General features: G+C 34.2%; 1 protein-coding gene and 1 long non-coding RNA gene across 2 annotated transcripts in view; one reads left to right on the top strand and one right to left on the bottom strand.

The window, feature by feature from the left end:
* Window positions 1–22,811, top strand: part of LOC105334413 (galanin receptor type 1) — a 29,330-nt gene extending 6,519 nt beyond the window's left edge. The window contains exons 2-3 of the mRNA XM_011437852.4: window positions 10,170–10,287; window positions 21,632–22,811. Coding sequence (XP_011436154.4) covers window positions 10,170–10,287; window positions 21,632–22,481 — 968 coding nt within the window. The 3' untranslated portion in view covers window positions 22,482–22,811. The remainder of the gene's footprint in view (window positions 1–10,169; window positions 10,288–21,631) is intronic.
* Window positions 10,738–11,604, bottom strand: LOC117687801 (uncharacterized). Its single transcript, XR_010710766.1, has 2 exons — window positions 11,019–11,604; window positions 10,738–10,801 (listed from the first exon to the last, which is right to left on the bottom strand). It is a non-coding gene; the product is annotated as an uncharacterized lncRNA (long non-coding RNA).
* Window positions 22,812–27,102: the final 4,291 nt, after the last annotated feature.

The following is a 27,102-nucleotide window of genomic DNA, read 5'->3' as shown; positions in this document are numbered from 1 at the left end:
GATTCGGGCCCATACTTATAGAACACTATTCATTATAATGGGATTTCGAATATCGGGTTAAGAAACATCGAGGGTCCCTACTTTGGAGACTGAAATTTTTTTTGGTCATCTACTAGTAGTATGCCACTACCACTGTGAAAATATGATAATGTGGACTTCAGTTTTTTAGATTCGGGTCCAATTAATAAAGTATGGTGATGTGGATTTCTATCGTTTTTTTAGAAAGCAGTTCACATTTGAATATTGTGATTAGTGTTTTATGAGTGGGGCCCAAGTCTTAAAAACATTAAAAGTTTATAGAAGAATCTTAAAAACTAGAGATGACCACATTACCATAATTTCACAGTGGTAGTGGTATACCACTAAAAGATGACCCTGAAAATGTCAACGCCCAGTGTAGGGGCCCTCGATGTTTCCGAACCTGATGTTTAAAACCCTATTATAACGAATAGTGTTTTATGAGTGAGGCCCGGGTCTAAAAAAAAATATAGAAAACCACATCATAATTTCACAATAGTAGTGGTATATCACGAGTAGATGATCCTGAAAATTTCAACGTCTAGGGTAGGGGCCCTCGATGTTTGAAAACCCGATGTTTAAAATCTTCTTAATATAATGAAATTGTGCATTTTTGTTTAATGTCGGAAATGCGCCAGAGAGCGACTGAATTGTTTTGTTAGCGGCTATAAATAAAAATATGTCTGTCTAATAGAAAAAAATCAACAGTTGCATTGAAAATTGAAACAAGCGTTATAAAATCAACCCCTTCCCCTCATTACTTCTATGTGCAGCCAAACATCAATGCTTTGAACAGTAGTTAATGGAAATTCATGCGAATTGATATGTGCCCAAAACGCATAGTCTTGTTTAAAACACACGTAATTAATGAGAAAGTAAAAAAATTCAACGCTATATGTATTTGCAAACTAATAAAAAAACCCAACAGATTTGCCAAAACATGGCTGTCTGTGTAACTATCTGGTATAGCGGAAGCTTTTACCTTGACGCTGCTCGGTTTTTTTGTTTACTTTTGAAGTTGTGCTATTTATAGTATCGTTGGCGATTTGTCTGCCTACAGCCAGGACTCTGCTTTTAGCAAAGCCCGGCTGAAAACTAGAGATGAGCACATTACTATATTTTCACGGTGGTAATGATTTTCCACTAGTAGATGACCCCCAAATATGAATACTAAATTTTGAAATGCAAACTGCGTTCTAGAACGCAGAATTTTAAATTGCAAATAGCGAACTGCGTTCCAAAAACCGATTGACCTCGACAACTTCTGTTCAAGACCAGTGATTGAGAAAAAAACATCTTTCCTGTTTTGAAATATAAAATTAAAAACCCCTATGAACTCCAAGAATCCTTTCAAAGCCTTAAAAGTTAGATGAGATGTGCAATGTTTATTATGGTGGCATAGATCTGCCATCACTTGTCAGATAGTTATGTCGACTTGTCAGATGATTTTGTCGACTTGTCAGATATTAATGTCAACTTGTCAGATCTTTATGTTGACTTGTCAGAAATAACCATATTTATGGTGGCATAGATCTGCCACCACTTGTCAGATAATTATGTCGACTTGTCAGATCTTGATGTCGACTTGTCAGATAATTATGTTCACTTGTCAGTTCTTTAAGTCGACTTGTCACTTATTCACGTGGTTAAGAATTCAACACTTTAACCTTTCCATGACTATGGTGGCATAGATCTGCCACCACTTGTCAGATAATTATGTTAACTTATCATATGATAATGTCGACTTGTCAGATATTTATGTCAACTTGTCGGATCTTTATGTTGACTTGTCAGAAAATAACCATATTGACTAGAAACTCAATATTTTGTTGTAAAAGAGTGTTAGTGCCACTAACTGCCATTTACTTGTCATCATTATTTCATATAAGTCGAAATAAATATCTGAAAAGTTTACATAATCATCTGACAAGTCGACATAAAGATCTGACAAGTTAACATAATTATCTGTCAAATCGACATAAAGATCCTATGGTGGCATAGATCTGCCACCACTTGTCAGATAATCATATCGACTTGTCAGATCTTGATGTCGACTTGTCAGATAATTATGTTGACTTGTCAGTTCTTTAAGTCGACATATCACTTATCCACGTGTTTAAAAATTTAACACTTTAACCTTTCCACGCCCAATTTGTGCCATCCAGTTGTAATAATAATTTCTGACAAGTCGACATAAGGATCTGACAAGTCAACATAAGCATCTTTTAAGTCGACACAATTATTTGACAAGTCGACATAATTATCAGACAAGTCGACATAATTATTTGATAAGTCGACATAACTATTTGACAAGACGACATAACATCTGACAAGTCAAGATCATTATCTGGCACTCGACTTATAATTTGAATGATAATTTTCTTTAAACTAGTGGCCATATTATTTTTTCTGTCTGATAATTATGTTAACTTGTCAGATCTTTTTGTCGACTTATCAAATAATTATGTTAACTTGTCAGATCTTTATGTCGACTTGTCAGATATTATAATGCCAAGTAAATAGCAGTTAGTGGCACTTACACGCTTTAAAACAAAATAATGAGTTTCTAGTCAAAATGGTTATTTTCTGACAAGTCAACATAAAGATCTGACAAGTTGACATAAATATCTGACAAGTCGACATAATCATCTGACAAGTCGACATAATTATCTGACAAGTGGTGGCAGATCTATGCCACCATACACGTGGATAAGTAACAAGTCGACTTAAAGATCTGACAAGTCCACATAATTATCTGACAAGTTGACATCAAGATCTGACAAGTCGACATAATCATCTGACAAGTCGTGGCAGATCTATGCCACCAAAGTTTATAACATGATCCTATATAAATGATTATCGGATGTATATATATCCAGTTCCTATAGTCTTCTCATGTATTTTTAGGAAAATAGACTACAACTCGCACATGAATACGGTTTATTATATATGTATCTTATTTGCATGTCTTATTTCAAGATCGGACTCCCAGGGAAAATTAAATAGCATTGATACACTGCAACTGAGTGCTAGATATTATATTTTATTTTAAAAGGCTTGTTAAAGCAAAAATACATGTACTCGGCATCAAACCATCAGGATTAAATGCCATTTATACAAAGCATTTATAAATGATACAGGAGAAGTCTGGATTTGAAAATTTTTCATTTCCCCAAAGTGTTTGTCATTGTAAGTACGTGTATGTGTTTTTGTAATTTTAGCCCTATTCTTGGCTGTTGTATTACACACAAGTATACAAATGCACTTGATTATAATAATTGTCCACTTCATTTGCGAATTTTTAGGCACCGTTGGTTGTTTTCAAATTAGAAATGTAAAAACAATTCAAAAAATTGACATTTTGCATTATTCAATAGAAAATGATTAACCACGTAAAATGAAAATAAATTAGTAATCGCTGTCAAGTTTTTAGGATGTTAAAGCAGTATGAGCTGTATTATTTAGAATTTTATTTTTCCGCAAACACCTGCTGGTATGCTAAGTCTGCATGTAACTTAAACTTCTATGATAAATAAGACTTCAAAAAACCATTAATCTTTGTCAGAAGAAAGATTTCTCTTCTAAGGAATTACTCGTATAGCAGGTCAATATTTGTACAGGACGACAATTCAAAATTTGCTTCAATTAAGGCTTCGTCACGGCTTTTCCACTAAAATAAGGCTTACAGAAATTAACAAATCATGATATTTTTTGTCATTTTAATAGTAAATAACATTTTCGTAAAAAATAAAATAGCATAAAAAATTGCAGCTCATATTGCTTTAAAAAATTCAATCGATACAATAACTCTTCATGCAATGCCGCAAATGAAAGCAAGATTCATGCGAACGTCCTTGCAAATGATTGATTCGAGATCTACTTAATCAATTGTTCGACATTTAAGGGATGCGCGTTTTTTCAAAAGATGTCTTGTGTAAAGGTTGTCGTGGCTCAATGTTGGTCATGATCATGACCATGTAAATATATATATATATATTAGTGGTCAACCTGTCGAACTGTACATATCCTATAAATTATTCATTATTTCGACAACATTAAGTATCCCCTTAGTACTGAACTGCATAACGAAAGCAGTGATGCCTGGAACTCTTCAATCAAGGAAATTGTTGAATAAATGGTGTTAAAAGTGCTTCCTGTATGGAGTTGCAACTTAAAGCCTGTTCATTTGTTAATATGTTAAAATGTTTGACTTTAGTAAGGTCATTACAGATTTAGTACAATTATTGGTCGAAATGAATAGATCTACAAAATAGTGGAAGAGTAGTAAAAAACTACAAAATCTATGAACAGGACAGATATTACAGTGTATATCCATCAAATTAAGTAGATGTGTCTGAAATATCAATATGTATATTCTTACATGTACTCGATTTGATGTATAACAGAGCACAGATAGACAGATAAGCCTTGATTTGAATTGAAGAAAAAAATTGCAAGAGGCCTACTGGCCCTAAAGGTAACCTTCGTACCATGGCCCGTACATGGACACGTAAGTGGTTCTCATGTAAGTATTTTCCGTGTCACATTGAAATTTAAACCATAATCCGTATCTCCTCTGACTGTCGCTTTCATCTGATGTTTGCAAACAACAATTCACAGAAAGGGAGGGGCAGGTATTGAAGAAATCTCGGATTATCTTTACCCGAGCTCCACTGGCCAAAATTTGTTAATTCAGGGGAATTTAAAATTTTGTGCATTACAAATGCATTACTAAAATGCATAACTAATGAATTTAACAATTAAGTAGAGGGCTTTATGAACATCATAACCATGCATTTAGTTTATTTCCTCCTGTTTTGGACGTTAAATGCTTGTTTACCACACTACGCCATTTGCGTCATTGTTGAAATGTATAAGACTATGCGTTACAAATTTAATCTAGTGTTATCACAGACAAAGACACTACAAAATATATATCTGTAAGTAATATGTCCTGTATTTTTCTTTTGCCTAGTAGGCCGTATACATTTAGTTCTACATAAATATTGTTTTGACTTACATTTGCATTACTACTTCACCTGAGTCCCTCAGGTGCCCTTTTGCCATTTGGTCTTCGTTCATCGACCGTAAGCAGTTTTAAATTTTTACGTCTTTTGAAATATCTCTAAAATATGAGAAATCTAAATTGTTAAATTTATGACCATACCACCCTAAGAGCCCTATCTGCATGGGCGGGGCCAAATATGCTAAATCTTATTTTCTGCTCCCACACATGTGGAAAAGCTAAATGCATACATGTAGTTATGATGTTCATAAAACTCCCAAAATTGTGAAATTTATGGCCCCTTGGTCAGGCGTCCAGGCCCTAACAGAAGCCCTCTGCCTAAAAGATCAAATTAATGGCCCCTGGGTCGGGGGTTCAGGCTCTAAGGCAGGGCCAATGTGCTCAATTGGTGAATGTAAATCTTCTTTACATTTACAGTAGCGGGAGATAAACTGAATGATGTCCACGAAGCCCTCTAAATTGTGAGAATTATGGCTCCTAGATAAGGGGTTAAGGCCCTCGTTCGGGACCAATATTGTAGTGGTTGTGGTGAAAAATCATGATTTTAATTTTAGAAAGTCTTCTTTTTATTAAGATATTCAGTGTATAACGACCAGATTTTGTACCTACTTAATGAAATAGATATCAAATAAAAATTATTCTTCACCAAAGGAAATTATCAAATTTTTGATTATGGTCCAATTAGTTACACTTTGAATTTTGCATTGAAGTCTATGGGGAAGGTACGTTTTATTAAGATATTGTAAAAAGTAACTTAAAATTCCTAAAATTCTCTTGGTTAATACATGCATAAATTTTCTCTTTATTAAAAAATGAAATAAAATGAATCATTTACCGCAGATATTTTGACGAAATTAAAATTTCCTTTTTTTCATCAAGGGGAGATAACTCTTTAAAAAATTTAAGGTGCAGAATGACCGGCTTTTTATATGTTATCAGTCATGTGAATTTGGTTTATTTCACTTTCATTGTTATCTATCAATACATATTTAACTTGTTTAAAATGATTCAAATTTGTTCAATATCCCTTCATTATACATTGAATACCTTAAAGTCAATAATTTAATATCTAAGTGTACAATTTTGGAAAATAATATAAATATAGGTAATAACTCAATGCAATTCAAGGTTTATTTCAGTGAAACTTTACATTAATCTCAGAAATGACGTACTAAATTGTATTGCGCAAGGTCACAATTATAACCGCATAACACAACGTTGCATCATCGTTTTAAAATCAATTCGGGTCATATCAGGGATTGTCTCAAAAGCTTCATATTATGAATCAAATTGTATGAGATAAATAGAACATCTATAATTGTGTGATTTTATATTTGCTTTATCCAACTCGTTGAAATGGTTATATTCGCTCGGCAAGCCTTGCGAATATATACACCATTTCATCTCATATGAACAGTATTTTTCAGTTTTTGAAATATAAAATCACACAATTATAGATTCGAATCTTTGAAAATATCTTCGAAATCTTCGAAAATATGTCACTGAAGCGTTGAAGGAAGCGAGGGGTTCTGTCAAAAATAGTTCGGACCGGAAGTTTTTGATATAGCATCACCCGTTTGATATAGCAAAGGTTTATCACACGGGTAATATGTAATATACACCACACGTATGATATATATATATATATATATATATATATATATATATATATATATATATATATATATATATATAAGCACCCAATGATACACCATTTATCATGGAGGAAAAACGTCATGTGCATGTCATTCGGCTTATGAATCAATTTCCGCGTAAAAGATTTATTTGAAATTTCAATCATTTGTCGCAATATTCCATTCAGGGTATTATTTACTCAAACTGTTTGTTGACGTTCATGCCAAATGAAAGTGATCAAAGATTATTTTATGCTGTTCCTATCCCAATCATTTAAAAATAGTTTTAAATAAGAGGTCATGGTTTGTTAGAAAATTCAATAGTACATGTAGTTAGAAAAACTAGAAAAAAAGGCAGAAACGTTTTCATTTTCTTGGTCCGTCAATAGATACATATTTTTTTTTTACTCTAACAATACAAATTTCTTGTTTTGATACTATTGAATACATCATTGATTTACAAAATTAATATAGATCCAAGGCTGATAATTAGGCAACAGAACTGCCTAATTCTGGAACAATTTATAGCTTATGACAGACAGACAACAAACAAAGTCTTAATACATGTGGACGCAATGCATTTATTGCAATTGATGCAAATATTCAGTTGATCGAAGTAATCATGAAAAAATGTAACTAGCTTTTCAATCTCTTAAAAGAATTCAAATAATAGAATCTAAGCATGCATTACAATATCTATCTAGAATAGCAAGAATATTCTGAATATACGTTTAATCTTAAAAATCGATTTAATCAAAGTCATTTAAAGGTCAAGATCTAATAAATGACAGGTGCCTACAGGTTTATTAAATTAAAGATATAAATTCTTTTGATGATGCTTCATAATAATATCTTTGTTTCATAGGGTGTACTGGGGCTTAAATTTGTGGTAAACACAATGAAAAATCATGTTTTTATGAAATATGAAGGATAAAAGTAACACATTTTGTCCATTTTTGACTTATTGAATATATCTAGTATGCCTAGAGTCTCCCAAAAAAACGACATTAAACAAGCTCTAGACCTCCTTTTTAAAATGATGTCAAATTGAATATAGGTACCGAAATTATTTTTCCCGTGATAAATCAATTTTTTAATGATATTATCAAACGATGTTTCTGAACAAGATTTCAAGGGCATTCATATTTTCAATAGTTTTCTTTTAAGTTTGCCCCAAAGTAAAAAAAAATTAAAATATGTTAACCAGTATTGATTCATTAACCAGTGTTCCAATGACTCAATTAAAATCAAGTTGAACGCTCAATGAACAAGTTCACGAATAACAAACAAGAAGCCTTGAAGCCACATCAGATATCTGAGCAACAGTGGTCTGATCAAAGCAGCAATACAAAATATCTTAAAAACTAAGAAGAATATATCTTGTATAAGAAATATTCATTTTTTCGTCCATATATTGTAACGAGGACAACATTAGAAAAAAAATATTCTTTTTTACTTTTTAGTACCTCTTTTCGGATTAAAAATTTGGAATCTATGCTATATCAAGATGCTTGCATAAATAGAAATTTTACAGAATATAATGTTCTTTAAGTGACTTTTACCAATGGATGCTTCGTGCCACATTTTTTCAACATTATCATCCTGTTACTTTTCATGTCATTTTTTGGGCTGTGTTATGATACCTAAATCGATTAAGGGGGCGTTTTATGACATATGCGCTGGACGTTTTTCACTCTATTTATGATCGAAATATCAAGTGATGGAAACATAATTTTTGGACAGAATGTTAAAAGTTTAAGGACAGTCGGTCGACAGAAAATCTTGATCAGAAAAGCTTACTTGAGCTTTCACCTTTCTTTTGACAAATATTGAAAAAAAACACTATTAATTTTCATATATAATAAGTAGAAATAATTGATATCTAAGGCATCATGTCGATGCCTTAGATATCTATGATGAAGCCCCGGGGCTGTAAAACTTCGACAAGCTCACTTCAGGCCCCGGGGCTATAAAACTTAGACGAGCTCACTTTTGATCTCAGTCTCACTTTTCCACTATATGTTCCTTTTGTAAAAGTGAGACTTAGATCAAAGGTAAGCTCGTCTAAGTTTTATGGCCCCAGGGCCTGATTTCAGTCTCACTTTTACAAAAGACATGTATAGTGCAAAAGTGAGAATGAGATAACAAACGAGCTCGTCTAACTTTTATGGCCCTGGGATCAGATATGATTAACATAACATGGCATTTCCAAATGTTAACATTCATCGACTAACAGCAAATGAATTCTCATTAGTGCAAGACTTTGTAGATTTAATTTGAAAGTGTAAACATTTACAGAATAAATATGTTCGTACGTTACCTTATTTACTTACCTGACCTATTGCTATCAATATCTTACGTCATACATCACATGTAATTTGTAGCCGTTTGAACAATTTTACGTTTTCTTATACAATAAACCAGTTCAGTCTTGATAATAGTTGGTATATAGGAGTATAAAAATATTTTTTATTCTGAAATTTCTTACAATTTATAAAAAAAAACCCTTGGCTTTGGCATATTTGTAAATAATATAATCTTTAAGAGTGTTTTTTCTTCTGTTTTCATGTCACTGTTAATATGAGCATGTCAAGAAATCCTCTTCAACGACTGTAAATTTCATGACCAGGCCCCGGGGCTATAAAACTTAGACGAGCTCACTTTTGATCTCAGTCTCACTTTTCCACTATATGTTCCTTTTGTAAAAGTGAGACTTAGATCAAAAGTAAGCTCGTCTAAGTTTTATGGCCCCAGGGCCAGGTCTAGGCGAAATACTATAGTTGTGTTCATTATGTATTTACGTGTATAATTTAAACCTTTGCTGCTTCTACCGAAAGTTTAGCAGCCAACAAGAATAACCAGAGAAGTCTCATAAAAGTTGTGAATTTCATTGCCCCATGGTCAGAGATTCTTTTGTTTTTACTGGGCTCTGTTGGTTTTAAAATCTTATTTCCTAAATCTGAATATTATCCTTCCCGAAATATGATTGCAATGTTAGAATTGTAGACTTCTTCCCCAAAATTGTTTTAAAGTCTTTGCTTTTGGGCCAAGAGTTCCAGGATAAGGACAGACTTCCATAAATCTTGCGGTAATAATACATGTAATGTGTGAAAATCTTCTTAACTCATGTACACATAGCATGCAAACTAAGTTAATAGTGTCGAAATAACTACCATTCTGCATCTTTAGGGGTGTTGTCTCTCAGGTTCTCCAGTTTATCAATACATTTACCTTAAATCTGCTGCATGCTTGTATGCAATGTGGGGTACAGCAAATCATTACATATACTGTATTTTGTAAAACATGCATATGTCATAAAAGTTAAGGATGGTTTCCTAATAGACGTTGTCGAAAGATGATGCCTTTAATAAACGTGGTCTATTTTCTCTCAGTTACGTGGTATATCAAATTTTGTAGAACTACCATAATTATTTCCCTAGATGAAAATGAAAATGCTACGTTGACATAAAAAAGGGATGATTATATTGCAGGTAAAATGGTACAGTACCTGATGGTCGTGTTTATGTCTGTGAACGTTATGACGTTAACAGCTATAGGATTCGATCGCTATTTCGTCATCGTGCATCCAAAACGAGCACGTTCGTACAGGTAAGTTACATTATTTTGGTAAATGATAATAATAGCAATCTTACAAAATTATAGTCATCAAATTTGCACTCATTTGTCCTATAAACTTAAAAAAAAGTCATCAATTAATCAACAGTTTTTATTCTCTCGAGGCCATTGCAACAATAATAGTTAGTCTTTATCCTTAAAAAAACCCACGAATTTTTGTTGCTTGTTTATAATCGATGTTTCATAGTATGTAACTGAACTGATTTTGTAAAATGAATAATTTGAGACTCTTATATTAAAAATTGCAGTTTGGTCCTAGACATTATATACAATCTACGATTACCGATCTTGCAATTGCTACATATATTAACTATTAGCTTAACCTTGGTATTAAAGCAAAGTTTTCACAATTCAAAAGATATTTATTCTGCCTGGTGCAGGCAGATAGCTAACCTTGCACAACGCACAACGCAAACAAAAGTCACACGGGTTTCATAGTTTATTTTGTGTGGAAAACGTTGCCGTCGTGAATAATATTGGTAAAAAACTACAACAAATAGAAATAACAAATTACTAAATAGGAAAATATAGAACCTTACTTCATACATAGAAAAAATATGTAAATTACTTTAAAGACCATAATGGCGTGCCATACTTTTGAGAATGTTTTATCTGCATAATAAAATTTCCATCTGTAATTATACTTCAAAAATACAATTAAATACTGACAGATTTAAGCAATAACTTCAATAAAAAAGACTTACTTAGTGGCTCGAGGCACGCATCTAACAAGATTGAAGACGATAGACAAAGTGAGACCGGACTGGTCAGTAAGGCTGACAGGAAGTGAGTGATTGACCAGATATACGTTGTAGTTAACTTGTACCAAAAAGGATTACCGGATATACTAAACTCAGAGTGGTTAACTTGTACAAAAATATTTCTGAAGAATTTAAATTTTAAATTATAGACAGCACACTCCCCGTCTGATATGAAAATATCACTTAAATGCATAAACCGTACTCTGTTCACAAAAAGTTGTTCATGAAACTGTTTTTGTAAATTGTCACAACACAATAAGCATTAAATGGAATGACACAAAAATATAATTTCAGAAATTGGACGCACATATATACGCGACTGTCCATCTTTGATAACACGAACTTCAAGTTTGCGCACAAGTTCATCTTTGCTAGGAAACACTCTTTCAACAAGTCCTGTCGGCCAATGGTTGCGATGTGCATCAATGTCCTTCAAAAGAACGACATCACCAACTTGGATGTTATCTCGAGAGTCTTTCCATTTTCGTCGCACTTGTAGACTCTGCAGGTATTCATTTTTCCAATGACACCAAAATTTCTCCCCTAGAGACTGAACAAATTTCCATTGAATGTTATAAACTTCGCTGACACTGAGATTTTTAAAATCCTCGTTTGAATCAACGGTTTTTTGAGTAAGTAAAACAGCTGGAGACAAAACGCAAGGTGCTTCAGGGTCGGTGGATACAGGTACCAGTGGACGGGCGTTGACTATCGCTGTCGCTTCAGCCATAAACGTGCTAAGGACTTCATGGGAAATTCTTGTGTGCTTAGAATCCAGTAAGATTGAACATCGAATGTTTCCGTTGTTTTTCAGTGTTGCTTGTGTTTTTCTCATCAGGTTGATTGCTTCTGATTCTGTAGCAAGCGACGTCAGTCCATCATCGACGTAAAAGTTGTTGTAAACAAATTTACGAACATCATCGTCACCAACAGATGATGCTTTTCGAAGTCCATAGGTGGCCACAGCTGGAGATGGTGTGTTACCGAAAACGTGAGCTTTCATTCGGTATTGTATTAAAGGTTTTTCAAAGTTGTTATCCTCGTACCAAAAGAATCTGAGGTAATCACGATGATCCTCATGAACACGAAATGCATAAAATATTTGCTGAATGTCACCACTGATAGCAATTGCATTTTCACGGAAACGCATGAGGATTCCAACAAGGTTGTTTGTTAAGTCTGGTCCAGACATTAACACACTGTTCAATGAAACGTCTTGAAACACAGCCGACGAGTCGAATACTCCTCGGATTTGATCCGGTTTTTTCGAATTGTACACCCCAAAAAGGGGTAAATACCAGCATTCCCCAGGTATGTCGGAAAGAGCAACTTCTGCTGCCCCACTAGCTAAGACTTTTGACATGAATGCAAAGAAGTGTTGACGTTTGTGATGATCTTTCTTTAAACTTGTGTTGAGGATCAAAGCACGTTTCCAGGCCTGTGAATAATTGTTAGGCATCACTGGTTTTGACTCCTTGAAAGGTAATGGTGCGGACCAAAAACCATGAGTGTCTTTGTGGAACTCTGCGTCCATAAGAGCTACAAACTTGCGGTCCTCAACAGAAGGTCCAATCTTGTTGTCAAATGGTGTTCGTATGAATATGTCATCATCATTGTCCTTGACATTGATATTGTTGTGACACACTGGAAAGGTGGTGCACCTTCCGTCATTAAGAATATGCGCTTTGTTTACATTCACTTCCTTTGGAGGATGAACTTTACCAATACAAATTTCACCAATGACGACCCATCCTAGTGGAAGACGTTGAGCAAAGGGTTGACCTTGGCTGCCAGTAATTTGGTCGCGCACATGATGTACATCGGGTAAGTCACGTCCTATGAGCAGTTCAACATTCACATTGCGATCTAGGGGTGGTATGAAAGGTGCAATGCATTGTAGATGCGGTTGTGATTGAGCGACTTTGGGAGTAGGTATTTCAAGATGCTCACTAGGAATAGAATCACATTCAATGACTTCCGGTAAGTTGAATGTAGTTGTACCATCCAAGGCTTTGACACATAATCCGTTCACACGGCGTCCAGCGACTGTCGTTACACCGGAGCATGACGTAAGAGTGTAGGGTTTACATTCTCCTGTAACTCCGAGTCGATCTATCAAATAAGGGGACACCAACGTCCGGTTGCTCTGGTCATCGATTGTCGCATAAACACGGATAACTTTCGCAGGGTTTGATTGACTAAACACGTCCACTAAAACAATCTTCCCGCATGAACGACTCCCATGTTTTCCTTCTTCATACTCCCCGCCATTGCTTAAGGCAGTTTTCGCTGTTGAGACTGGTGTAGGGGATTCGAGGTTTGAAGGACGACGATCAATGTGCATCGCTGTGACATGATAAGGATTATCACAAATATCACATTTAATGTCCGCTGTACAATTTTTGGACACATGACTTTGTGAGGCACAACATCGGAAACATAATTTCTTATCACGTAGAATGTTTTGACGCTCACGTAGTGATTTTCTTTTGAAGCCACGGCATTCGTTCAAAGAATGTCCAGCATTGTGTATGGGACAACGTGTTGACGGAGTTGATGATACAATTTCAACTTTACGAGAAGTGACTGCGCCAGTAGGTCTAGGTTTGTTGTATGCCATGTTTGTGTTTGTGGACGGTTGACATACAAGTCCAGGATCGTTACGGATTTCACACATTTCACGGATGAACTCGACAAAAAAGGAAAATGGAGGGAATGCTACATCATTCCGTTTTTTATATCCAGCTGCTTGAGAGGTCCACTTTTCTTGTAGAGATATGGGTAGTTTGGCAACTATGGGTAGTACTCCAGTAGATGAATTGAAGTAGCTCAGACAAATTTCGTATTTTGGATTAGTCATCGCCGATTCAATTTCGGTGAGAATGTCCACGAGATCATACAATTTGGCATGATCTTTATTTGTGAGGGTTGGAAACGAGTGTAGTTTCTGTTTTAGAGCATGTTCCACCATCTCAGGTCTCCCATATTTATCGTTCAGTCTATCCCAAATACGCTTTACACCTAGGCTAGGATTGTGGGTGTTTGCGGAGCGCAGTGTGCGTGCAAACTTTGACGACTCTGGACCCAACCATTTCACAAGTAAGTCCATTTCCTCAAACTCTGTGACACCAAGTTCTAGTATAACACTCCGGAATGAAGAACTCCAAGAATTGAAATTTTCTGGACGATCATCAAAGTTGGTGAATCTTGTGAGTAGAAAATCTTTGCGTAGCAAAAACTTTGAAAAGTCGGCCATTGTCGAAGTGTTGTCGGTCCGTTGTGGTACTAGATTTGGAGCAGTAATTACATGAGGCAATGAATTTGTAGTAACACACACTTGACGCATTGAATTCGAGGGAACGAACACTTGAGAAGCTGCATTCAATGGAGCACTCCGTTGATCAACTGAATTTGGAACACGCATCTGAGGCACTGAATTTGAAGGAACACTCACTTGAGACACTGAATTTAAAGGGACATTCACTTGAGACACTGAATTTTGAGAAGCACAAACTTGAGGCACTGAAATCGAGGTAGAACAAACTTGATTCACTGAATTAGAAGGCGCACACAATTGATGCATTTGAAGAATTGGAATTGAAGGAACACAACCTTGATTAACTGCATTTAGATATCCCGGATGTCGGCCATCCGCCTCTGGATGTTGAACACTGATTGGTGGATTCTGTTCAAAATATGGTTGATTTTGTTGAATGTGGCCATCCTCGGTATTTGATGGGATATGGTCGTGTTTGAGGATAAACGAACTCGTCATCTGTTCCCTTGAGTAGATCGGAAGATCAATCTTTTCTTCTTCTGTGAAGTCCGCTTCTGCTGAGATGATTTCTTTCTCCTGTCTGACGATACTAATTTTTGCTTCGATATCAGTTTTTTGTTTTAAAAGCTCACCTTCTTTCTTGATCAGTTCTAGTTTCGCCCTTTCAGCTTGCGCTTTAGCTCTTTGAAAACTTGATACATTAGACGACACATGACTTAGTGTTTCAAGGAGTTCAAATTTGGTTTCCTTCAAATCATCACTTGTTCTTTTTACAATTGAAAAACATTTGTTCATTGAAACTTCTAATTCATTTAACAAGTTGACCGCCTCCTCTGTATTTTGAGAAAGTAGATATTTCTTATAGTCTTCACTAGCGATACAGAAATCTTTGAATTTCACAGAAATTAAACGTTCTACTTCTCTTATTTTGTGGAAGTCCTTTGCGCATGTTCCAGATGTTACAAGAGCATCCTCCACTTCCGCCCAGGTTTCATCGGTTTTTCTTTTCAGTTTTTCACACTGTTCGTTGAACATGACGAGGCCTTTGGGTGTGAGTTTCCGTATCCGTCGATCCTCAGCAGACATGCCAAACGAATTCACTAATTTTTTACTATTCTGCCTGGTGCAGGCAGATAGCTAACCTTGCACAACGCACAACGCAAACAAAAGTCACACGGGTTTCATAGTTTATTTTGTGTGGAAAACGTTGCCGTCGTGAATAATATTGGTAAAAAACTACAACAAATAGAAATAACAAATTACTAAATAGGAAAATATAGAACCTTACTTCATACATAGAAAAAATATGTAAATTACTTTAAAGACCATAATGGCGTGCCATACTTTTGAGAATGTTTTATCTGCATAATAAAATTTCCATCTGTAATTATACTTCAAAAATACAATTAAATACTGACAGATTTAAGCAATAACTTCAATAAAAAAGACTTACTTAGTGGCTCGAGGCACGCATCTAACAAGATTGAAGACGATAGACAAAGTGAGACCGGACTGGTCAGTAAGGCTGACAGGAAGTGAGTGATTGACCAGATATACGTTGTAGTTAACTTGTACCAAAAAGGATTACCGGATATACTAAACTCAGAGTGGTTAACTTGTACAAAAATATTTCTGAAGAATTTAAATTTTAAATTATAGACAGCACAATATTGCAGTTGTCTCCGTTAATATAAATCATTTCTAAAGTTCAGATAACCTAATCAGTTTCGTTTATGCTTAAAGTTCTATTTATCTAACTCCCAATTTTCACCACTAAACGAGTGCGAATTGTTTCTTGTAATGGACAGCTTTACAGATAAATGACTTCGTAAATAATAAAGGGCAGTCTAATAACCAAACATTTTTAATGAAGTTAAAAGTCAATATCATGTTTGATTATTAGTCAAACAAACAAATCATAGCACCAGAACTGTACGTAGCTTTTCGAGAAAATTCGGGTTGACATCCCATAAATGCCCGTCAACAGTGGCAGGAATTCCTGTGGCTATCCCATTGATCCCAGTGAGGCTGTTTCAGCAGTGATTAGGTGACTGAACATTTTTACCCCTTGATATATTGCAAGCGAAGTTGGAAAAGGGATTTGTAAATCTATTTAACTGTATCATAAGCTCTGTATGATCGAAAACTTAATTCATAGAAGAGTGTAAGAACCCAAGTGCTGCAGATATGTAGCTCTTAGGGAAAATCTGACATGCTCTTGAGCTGCATTTCCTTACATATAAAAAAATCACGGCGCATAAAACCTTGCGCTTGTTTTGGACTTAAAATTTTAAATTTCGAACCCATTCTGTGGAAATACCTTATTTACTACATTATTTGAAACAACTTCATCTATCTAGGGAATATATAATATTCACTCACAAATCGAGAGTTGCCATTTTTATATGTTAAAAAAACAATACTACTTGTCTTAACGTGGTTAGTGAAGTTGTCTAAAAATAGTTCAGAGACAACTTTAGTGACAGCATCTATTAGTACAATATCTTATTTGGTATGTAATGTACAAAAAGTTTTGGGGGGAAATGTTATTAGGTCTTAAACAAGCACAGGATTTTAAGCGTCGTAAACTGTAGGACAGGAAACGTACTTGCCTCGAAAGAGAATTTATGCCACGAGATGTGAATAGATAGACATGTTGCGATGCTCGTGTATAATTCTCTTTTGTCGCAGTAGTCACTTCATTATTGAACCGCTCAATATCTATTTATTTTCTACGCTGTGTCTCAACGAGCTACAGTACTTCTATTTTTATATAGAATCATCTTGATTTCAATTTGTTCTTAAATTATGTGACCTAATGATATAGAAACTGATTGTTTATATTTGATATTATGCTTATGTTTCAATTAGTTTAAAAATCAATTGTACTGAAATTTTCAACAGACTCGACAAATAATAAGATTCATTGGTATCAGATTACATAGAGATTACTAATGTTGTTTTCACAAATACTGTTGGATCGGTTGTCATTTCTTGTGAATACTACGTGAACCTTTTATCCTTTTGTCACTGTGATGAATGCATGCCTCCAGTGCCACACGTACGTAGAGTATTGGAATCTCAAATACAGTGAGAACCTCTTCCCAGTAATGTCTTTCACGACAGGAGAGTAAGACATTGATAGATGAAAAACAGCAGAAAACTGATCAACGAAAGCACTACCACAGGCAGTTTGCGATCCTATTTATATGAAGAACTTTGGTTTTGTAATGTAAATAATTACAATGTCTAAGGAATTGCTATTGCAGTTTTACTGCAACAAGTCAAACAAAGACCACAGCATACAGGATAGGTGGTAAAATAGGATTTAATATGTTTTCTATTGACAGCGGCATGCAACCTAGAGGAGAAGAAATTCAACATTGGGAGCCACAAAGACTCATTTGTTTTTGAAATACGTATTTAAAAAAGCATACGAGTGAACAATCCCAAAAACAGATTGAAAACAACACCAAAAGGACAATATATGATATGGGCCTAAAATGGTCCCCTATAATGAACATCATCATTTCACTGTAATTCTTTGTTGTCTTTGTACTGATATATATGTGATGTTTTTACATAATGTTCATTTTGATTCTACTGCCCCCAATTTAGAAGTATGACATCGTAAAGACAACCTTTTCCCGCCACTTTTGCATTTTAAGCATAAAAAGCTGTTTATAAGCAGTTTTTCTTTCAGAAAACATAGAGCGCACGCTTGAACAAACAAAATATTTTAATCAGAGATGATAATAGGTGACAAAAAATTTCCTTGTTCAGGCATGCGCTCTATATTTCCCATTTATTAAAATATAAGAAAAATGTTAATTTTTGACTGATCAAGTGGAAGTCTATACGAGTTAAAATCATGATCTTTGTAAAGCGTAAATGTTAATAAATAAATGTTTCCTATAATTTTAAGAAATGATTAGGGAAAATTTCTATTAATGCGCATGAAAAGAAAACGTTTCCCAAGCTAGCAAATATTAGAGACCCCCCCCCCCCCCCCCCAAAAAAAAAACCCCGACAAAAACAAACCAACGGAGTCGATATCAATCATTTTGTTGATTTATTGAACAATTAAATAAAAGGGGGATCATAGAAAAAGTACCTGACGAAATTTCAGCAAGAATCCCTTTCACGTGTTCATTTTACTTGTTTCGAAATTTTGTTTCAGTAGTTCGTAGGAGTAGTGCAATATAAACCAAACATTTAATATCAAAACGGACAAAACTCGCAGAAAGCTCTTTGAACCTAGCTTCTTGCACATTATCAACTACAAAATTTCTTATAAAATCTGCAAAGCAATTTCAAAGAGATCCACTGACAAACTGTTTCTATTGAACATTCAATATAGGCCAAACTTCTTATTTCAAAAGGGACATTGTCATGAAAATAAGTGTAATCGAATTTCCCATAAATATGCATATCTGCAAATTACGTCCTAATTGGCAACAAAAGTTCATAAAATTTTGTCCAGTTGAATATGAGAAGTTGCGCTGGCAAAATAAAAGTAGTGAAACTATTTCAAGGAGATGAATTTTGTTTCATTATTGTTTGGCCAGTCTCAAAATCCTGGTTCAGTGGTGTATTTTGTTACGATTTATGTGGAAATGTCATATTAAAGTTTACCAGCTGTTTAACCAGTTGTTTTTAGCAAATTAAAAAAACATAATAAGCATGAATTTATCAATAATGAAGTTACAAGACGAACTAAGTTGCAGTTACTGGTTTGCGGGCAAGCCGATCCCTACTATTTTAAACAAATACCAAATACATCAAAGGGCTTGTTCACGGTAATATATTAAGGACAACGACCCTCTCGCAAACTTTCAATAATTTTTTTTGCTAATGAATAGAAGTTTGTTTTAAGTGTTATCAACTTATCATTTTATTTATTAGCGCATCAAACAAATTTTAGACACTTGTAAATGTTAGACTAGGTCTCAATTGAATTAAATTTTTAATATAATTATTACAATGAGAAAGCGTTGTAGCAACCTCTAATGATACACCGTCCACTAATGATATAATGTTGCATTAGTGGTCAGGATGTTGACCACTAATGATATAATTTTATCATTAACGAACAACCTAACCGTCCGCTAATGATATAATTTCAGATTAATATCATTAGCGGTCAAAAATCGTAACCTCTAATGATATGGGAAAAAATGTGAAATAAGTACTACCTTGACCACTAATGATATACATTTGCACACATTTTCAATTGCATTAGTGCAACCTAGTCCTTTAATGATATAATATGGTATAATATAGTTAAATAATATATAATCAAATTTTAAAGTCGTACTTGAGTATACCTGGGCTCTATACTTATAAAGGCAAAATATCAAGGAAAAAATGACGATATTTACATTTGCAAACAAAATCTACCTAAGTGACGTCATAGATGGACAGGTCAAGGACAATGGTGACTTATGTTGAGTCTAATAGTTTAGACAACCTCTGCATAATGTTGGATAAAAATTTGATTTTGATACGATACTACATAAGAATTGGTTAAAATGGGGGGGGGGGGGGGGGACTATCTGATCACATATATATAGTCCCTTATTGTAATATACACCATTCTGACATTGCCCCTGACATTTTGCCATTTTAATTGAAATAAAATAGTCGCATACAGACATAATACATACAATTTTGACTTCGTCTGTAAAATTCAAAATCCAAATTGATCATTATTAAACTAAAAGGAGTTTGCTAGATATTTTTAGTTGAAGAAAATTTGAAGAAAAGCAATATTAAAAAAACATTGTAAAACTTTTAGCGGGATTTCATTAACATAAAAAGGTACAATATTGATAAGACTATTTGCTATTGTGGTCTGTAGTAAAATTGAATCGCGAATCTGTTGTTAGGTTGAATATGTGGGTTTGCTAATTATAGATTAGAACAACAAAGAATATCAATTAATGTTGGTTGAAATAAAACTACTTAAACAATAGTGATCATGTCGGTGTAACAAAAAATATTGACCAGGGTTGAAAATTGACCCGGGTTTGAAAAAATTATATAAGTAGTGGTCAACATCCTGACCACTAATGCAACATTATATCATTAGTGGACGGTATATCATTAGAGATTGCTACATACCACGTTTTCAGTCTAATGAAAAATTAAATGATTGAAGTCGGAAAAATCAACATTTGAAATGTCAAATCACCCAAGACGGCAAATATAGCGGACAATATGAAAGAGTTAAAGTTTTGAAACTGAAACTTATAAGTATATACGTGTACAGTTAAATTGGAAGAGCAAGTTACACTTCTGTTCAAAGACAATTCAAAACTCTGAAGTCGGAGTCAATTTTCAACAGGGTCAATTTTTAATGTGTCGATGTCATAAAAGGGTTTGAAAAATATTTTTCAAGCTGTTAAAAAATGACCCCGGGTATATATTTCACGACTTTTGGTCTCAAATTTCAACGTTGAAAAAATGCCCTCTCCCCCCTCGAGTCAAATTTCAACCCGGGTCGATCTTCTTCGTTACACCGGCGAATGCGTCATAAATGTCCAATACTCCCCAAACACACCACGAAAAAGTGCCTATTTAGTGTTTGTATTTGTATTGAACACATCATTTTTTTTTCTGTCAAGTCATCAGTAGCAAAGATCAGTAGCTAATTATTCATAATTTTATATAGGTAATCTGGCAAGTTTAAGAAAAGTTATTGTTAAGTTGAATTATTCAAATAATCACTGATCGCAACCTGCCTAATAAAAATAGGACAACTTTTCATTATTATGCTGTCAGTTGATTATAATGATTTCTCAAAATAAATTAAAGTTGTAGCGATTTGCCGGAAATATTACATAAACGGCCGGATTTGGCTTGACAATCTTCGTGGTTACCGTGGCTTGAGACGATGCTGTTTGACATACTTGTATATTCTTTTTAGCTGTATCTACACAGTTGAATAACAGGATACAGAGTTTTTAGTTTTAGTAGCAAACTGTTGTAATCGGAAAGAAAACAACTTTCATATCGGCATGAATATCGGACAATATTAGGAATTAAAATGTGGATCTGAAAATTTTAATCAGATTAAATTGACCGTTAGGATTTCGTTTACCTCAATTTACCATTAACACCTTCTATGTAGCAAAATACAGTTATGAATCACCGGAGATCAGAAACAAAGTAAATATTTCAATATACATATTATAAACGTGGAAATTACTCGCAAGTAGTTGGCATTTAAACACATTTTTTTAATTTGCATTTAACGATATTTTTGTATTTCTTTCAGGACTTCCCAGAATACCAGCTACATTATAATGGCATTGTGGGTATTTTCTTTTCTTGTATTCTCACCGGTCCTCCTAGTAGTCCGTGAACTAAAGGCATTTCGCCCAATCTGTGTCGAAGAAATGGAAGACGACGAGCGCAAAGCTTATTCTGCTTGCATGTTTATCTTCTTTTATCTCATTCCTCAGACATTAGTTGGATTTTGTTACATACAAATTGCTCAAAAGTTGCGGGCTCATCTAAGGCGTGGAGCTCGTCTCAACCAGGCGGCATTAGTTACGCTGAAAACACGCGGGAAAATCGTCAAAATGACGTTTGTTGTTACATTAGCATTTGCCGTATGCTGGTTACCACTTCACGTGGCGGCAATTATGAATTCTCTCAACGTTCCAGCTACATCTTTCTCTTACCATCTTCAAATTTTTGCGCCGTGTTTTGCTTATGTCACAGTCTCGTTGAATCCAGCTATTTATTGTTTTATGAGTAAAACATTCAGAAAATTTCTTCGTGCTGCGTTTACGTGTCGAACGGTGACCTTAAACGCCGCTATGTTGGGCGAGGATGCTGAATTGATTCCAAATAACCAAGATGTAAGTCAGAGTAGTAAGCAATGGGAACTCCGGAGCATTGCTAACAACCATGAAAAGGTTATCAACGGGAATGGATCTGCGGAATGTGCTATAACCATCCGAACGGAAAGTTCATCAGTGCCCGAAATTTCCGACTGCCCGATACATACTCAAACCGAGGACTCCACATTATTGGATAATCTTGTCGATAAAGAATGCCAAACGGAAAAAACCTGTATTTCAAAGGCAACGAATAACATTCAGAGTATTGAGATAATATAATTTTCTGCAACCATGCTTCAGTTCTACTGAAGCTGTCACATGTAGAAAGGTTTCATCACGTACTCTAAGTGTTATTTGATGGTGCTCAATGAAACATTCAATCCATTACTGACATATAAGCTTTGGACTCTAAATGTGAACAACGATAAATTAAAGGAAACCGGGAACAGTGAATTAATTATGTTGTGAAGTAAAATCCTTCCTACCTAATGTCGATATAGTTATAGATTCCGAAATAAAATACAAAAAAGGAAACACTTTATTTGATTGTGACTTTATCTCAAAGTTACTCTACAGATCAAGGATTAATCAATTAGTGTGATGCCTTCATTGCCGATTTGCATTTAGCACCTTTAATCATTGATTGAAATAGCAAACTGAGATAATAGTATACCATTTTAAATATTATAATAATTAATCAAAAATACCTCTTTATATGTAGAAGTTTTTGCGTTGTTGCATTCTATGTCTCAATTTTCTTGGGGACCAATTACACACGGCCCTTAGCGGAATATGAAACAGTCTTTCATCTTATACACATACAGATACTTCCACTGAATTACACCTTAACGAATTTTCAGTAATAACAATTAACGAAAATTGATATAAACAAAATGATTGTGTCCAAGAGAGATATTTTGATTGACACGTTATTAATGCTTGTTTCATATATAGCTGTATAGCTTAAAGTTAATAAAGAACTGAACTGAACATTCTTCCGGAGTATTTCCATATAATTATATTATATCTTCTCTGTAACTGTCTGTTTCATTATACCCCTTAATAATACCGTATTAGATTCCATCTGCGCTAAGAAACTCATAGAGTTTCAAAAAGGATACCCAATGATCTTGAACGAAATTTCAAAAGGCAGTAGTTAAGGTTAAAGTATAGTTTTCGAAAATGTTTTTCATAGTAATATTGATTGTATATAATATATATTTTGATTAAACATGCATTTTAATTTTGAAGTTATAACAGTCCTGTGTGATCGCTGCGTATGGTGATCTAGAATGAACTATTATTCTTCCATCTTACAGAAACAGGCAAATGGCAGGCCGATTTTTTAAATAAATTCTGAAAGTCAAGGGAAACCATTTTTTGCTATCAGGGGTCAGATAATGAATCTACATAACCTCACTGATTTTCAAATAACGATTAAATGTAGCTATGTAACATCGAGAAACCGCATATGAATACAAGATTGTCTCATGGATTTCATGATTAACATTACATAATCTATGATTAATGAGAAGATGGAGACATAACGTCATTAAGATTAATATCAACCTCTTGAAACAATCATATTTACATTAAATATACATTGTATGAATGATATGATAATTCAAACTTCGTTGTTCATCAAATGGGTGCATTAATGGCCGTTTACAGTCAAGATAACCTCCAAAATGACTTTTATAAAAAAGAAAAATAACAAACATAAAACCCAAACATATCCAGTTTTGGCTCCTGTCATATAAAAATTAAAGTAATTTATTCCAATAAATGTCGATAGCGTATGATTGTTTTTTTAAAATTATGATTAGGTTCAATTAAATTAAATACCAGCGAATAAAAACAGTTTTATCGCACATCGGGCCTTCTGTAAACCAAATGCGAGTTAGAGAAACTTCTATATAAGTATAACAAGACGAAGTATTGCTTTTGGTACTTGAAAGATATGAATCGGTGTAAATGACATTTTGGCAATGACATAAAAAATAATACTTAGTATGGTAGCAAAGTGGATTACTTGGATCGAAATATAACCAAAGAAAACAAACAAAACAGAAAAAGACCTAGAATTCTTTGACTGGTTTCTTCGTACATAAAATCAATGCAATCATGTGAAATTGTACTCAATTTTCAGAACATAGAAAATATCATAAATTCAGCAATATGTTTGAAGTTAATTCTCTTTGAGTATAGCCTAAAACATAGAATAAAATTTTCAAGATATTGTACAAGATGAAACAAAATCGCTAACCTGAACATATAAAACATTATTCCTTCAGCAAAAAATATTATATCTTGTGCGCTTGAAATATAACAATTAACATGGCGAGGCGGCAATATTGGTAATACATCTATATACCATGTATAATTTCTTACTGACAAAGCATACATTAATTATAGATGAAAGTGCCCTCAATAGAAAATTTCACAACTGAGATTAAGATTACTCCAGGCATTCGATATGCTACTCTTAATCTTAGCGGACATGAGACAGTTTACCTCCTATTTGACAGTGCTTTTTTATATAAAGAACGATTTGTTCGTTCAAATCAAGCGGATTAGAGAAAACAATTTAAAAATAATATATAAACCAATCTTTCATGCGCTTAACGTTCTGAGAGGATGTTAGTGAACCTTGATTCAGAAATACCTCTTATTTAATAAATTCATTAAGCGTGTAAATGGATATATATGTTATTTAAAGCCAAGACAACTGCACTTAGTTTTTTGATGTTAAATATAGAGGAAACAAAACAGCTATAGAAATGAACACATGTCATTTATTGAAGTAAATGACGAAAAATAAATATATACACCATCAAGGCGGTCAGCATAGACTAGAAAACAACTGACTACTGTGTAAAGTCTTTGGCAGTACATTATGCAATATGCTGACCCCCAATAGTAAAACATATAAAAAATCAAGGCAATGATATATGCCAAACATCAAAAAAGGGTGGAAAATAACAAAATACACACCAGAATCCAATTGAAAATTGGACCCCCCACCCAAAGGCGTCTTGGCTAAATATAGTACTAAATGAACATGCATACCATGTTATAACTAAATATCAAAAGTTATATTCAGCAAACATAAAATATAGCAATACAATACTATTTATACGACGGTGGCCAGCAAGCCAAAATGAATGTAAAACAAAATGGAGTAAGGTGGGGTATTTTGCAAAATTCACACATTCATAACAAAAATTTTGGAACTAAATGCCAGCAGAATACTTCTGAACTGACGGTATGTGGTAATGGGTTAGGTTATATGTACATACCCTACACTTTTTTTAAAACTCCGCCCACTATCTCGAGTAAAAACAACATCAACAAATTTGTGTTTAGCGCATCCATAATACTCCAAAGTAAAAGCTTCCTCCAGATCAAAATTGCCAAAACTCAACACGGATAAATGATTCGACTACCTTAGTTCGTCAAATAAATCTCATTTTTAGCTCGAGACAAAACAATATCGGCAATGGCTTTGTCAGAAAGACTCTATTTTGATATTCCTCTCCATGTGTTCGGACAAGTTGAGAAACGTGTGTTTTATAAAATAGGGGTATCCTGTTTAAAGTAAAACTTCTCCGCTCTTAAAATACTGCCAACAATGAAGCTAGGTTTTTGTCAATAAAAGATAACGACATATCAGGTTCCATAAATGTCATTTATAGACAGTCCTCTATAACATTTGACTAAAACGTTGACGTCGCCTGACGTCACGGCGGTACGAGAAGCACAAACAGTATGGATTTAACTCGGGGAAAAAGCCGATACAAAGATTTAAAAATACTCAATGGAGCAAATAATAAGTAAAAAATTATTTGCCTTTTTTTGATTGAGGGGGGGGGGGGGGGGGGGGTGGTCGTAATTGTATTTTGGACATCAAACGGTCCGAAAGAGAATAGATTATCTGTAACTACTTGGTCAAAAGAAACGGTAACGTCATCTGACATTCAATGTTTTCCTGACGGTAAAGTAAGAGACACACGGTAAAAGTAAATTGAAAACTTTCAAGAGGAAGTTTGTGATTCTCGAACAAATGTGACAAATATAAAGAAATGTTATTTTCTTTCAACTTAGCTTGCGTTGTCTTGGCATAATGTTTTGAACGTTTTACCGCGCTTACAAAAATTTATGTACATGTATGTCCTAAGATTGCACCTAAGCCCTACTTATCATATGACCCTACTTAAGTCACAATCTTAGCATGCTTTATGTTAAGGGCCTCTGGTTAGTTGCCCCTAATACAAAATTCAAAAACACTTAAGTAAATCTCTCTTCAAATTTTTGGCAATTAAGATTCTGAATCGTCAATAAATATGTAAATTTATTATGTGTTTTTTAAGTCAGAGTTCACTGCATGTAGGTCATTCATTATCAGAACGCCGACATTGACTGCTAATGTTGTTTTTTTTTTTCGTGATAAAGTATCTAATTCCCTTGAGGAATGATAACCGTTAATTTACTTTATTAATGATATCCAGATGAAGAAAAGAAAATCAAGGTTACGTAACCATCATTTTGTCATAAAGCCATACCCGTGAGCTGTGAATCTTGAAACCGCAAAGGCCATGTGCTTCTTATAATCAAAGGGACTCGCTTGTCGGACAGTGTCATTCTGTATTATATTTCAGAATACAAAGAAGACAAATCAATAAAATCTGTTTCTGTGTATTGTAATAAAATAAGAGGCCTATGAGCAACATGACTCGCATGTGCAACAATGTCGTTTAGTGAAAATAAATAGCTGACTAAATATAAAAAGCTTAACAAGGTTGGTAGTAATAGATGTCTTAATTTTAGCAAACATTAAAATTATTTATCTCAAAATCATTCGAGTAAAATCTGACCATTAATATTTTACTTGCTTGCTTCT

This window comes from Magallana gigas, chromosome 2 (assembly GCF_963853765.1).
Source record: "Magallana gigas chromosome 2, xbMagGiga1.1, whole genome shotgun sequence".
In the NCBI taxonomy this organism is placed as follows: Eukaryota; Metazoa; Mollusca; class Bivalvia; order Ostreida; family Ostreidae; genus Magallana; species Magallana gigas.
The sequence above is the reverse complement of the archived record's forward strand: the minus strand, read 5'-3'. Positions and strand labels throughout refer to the sequence as shown.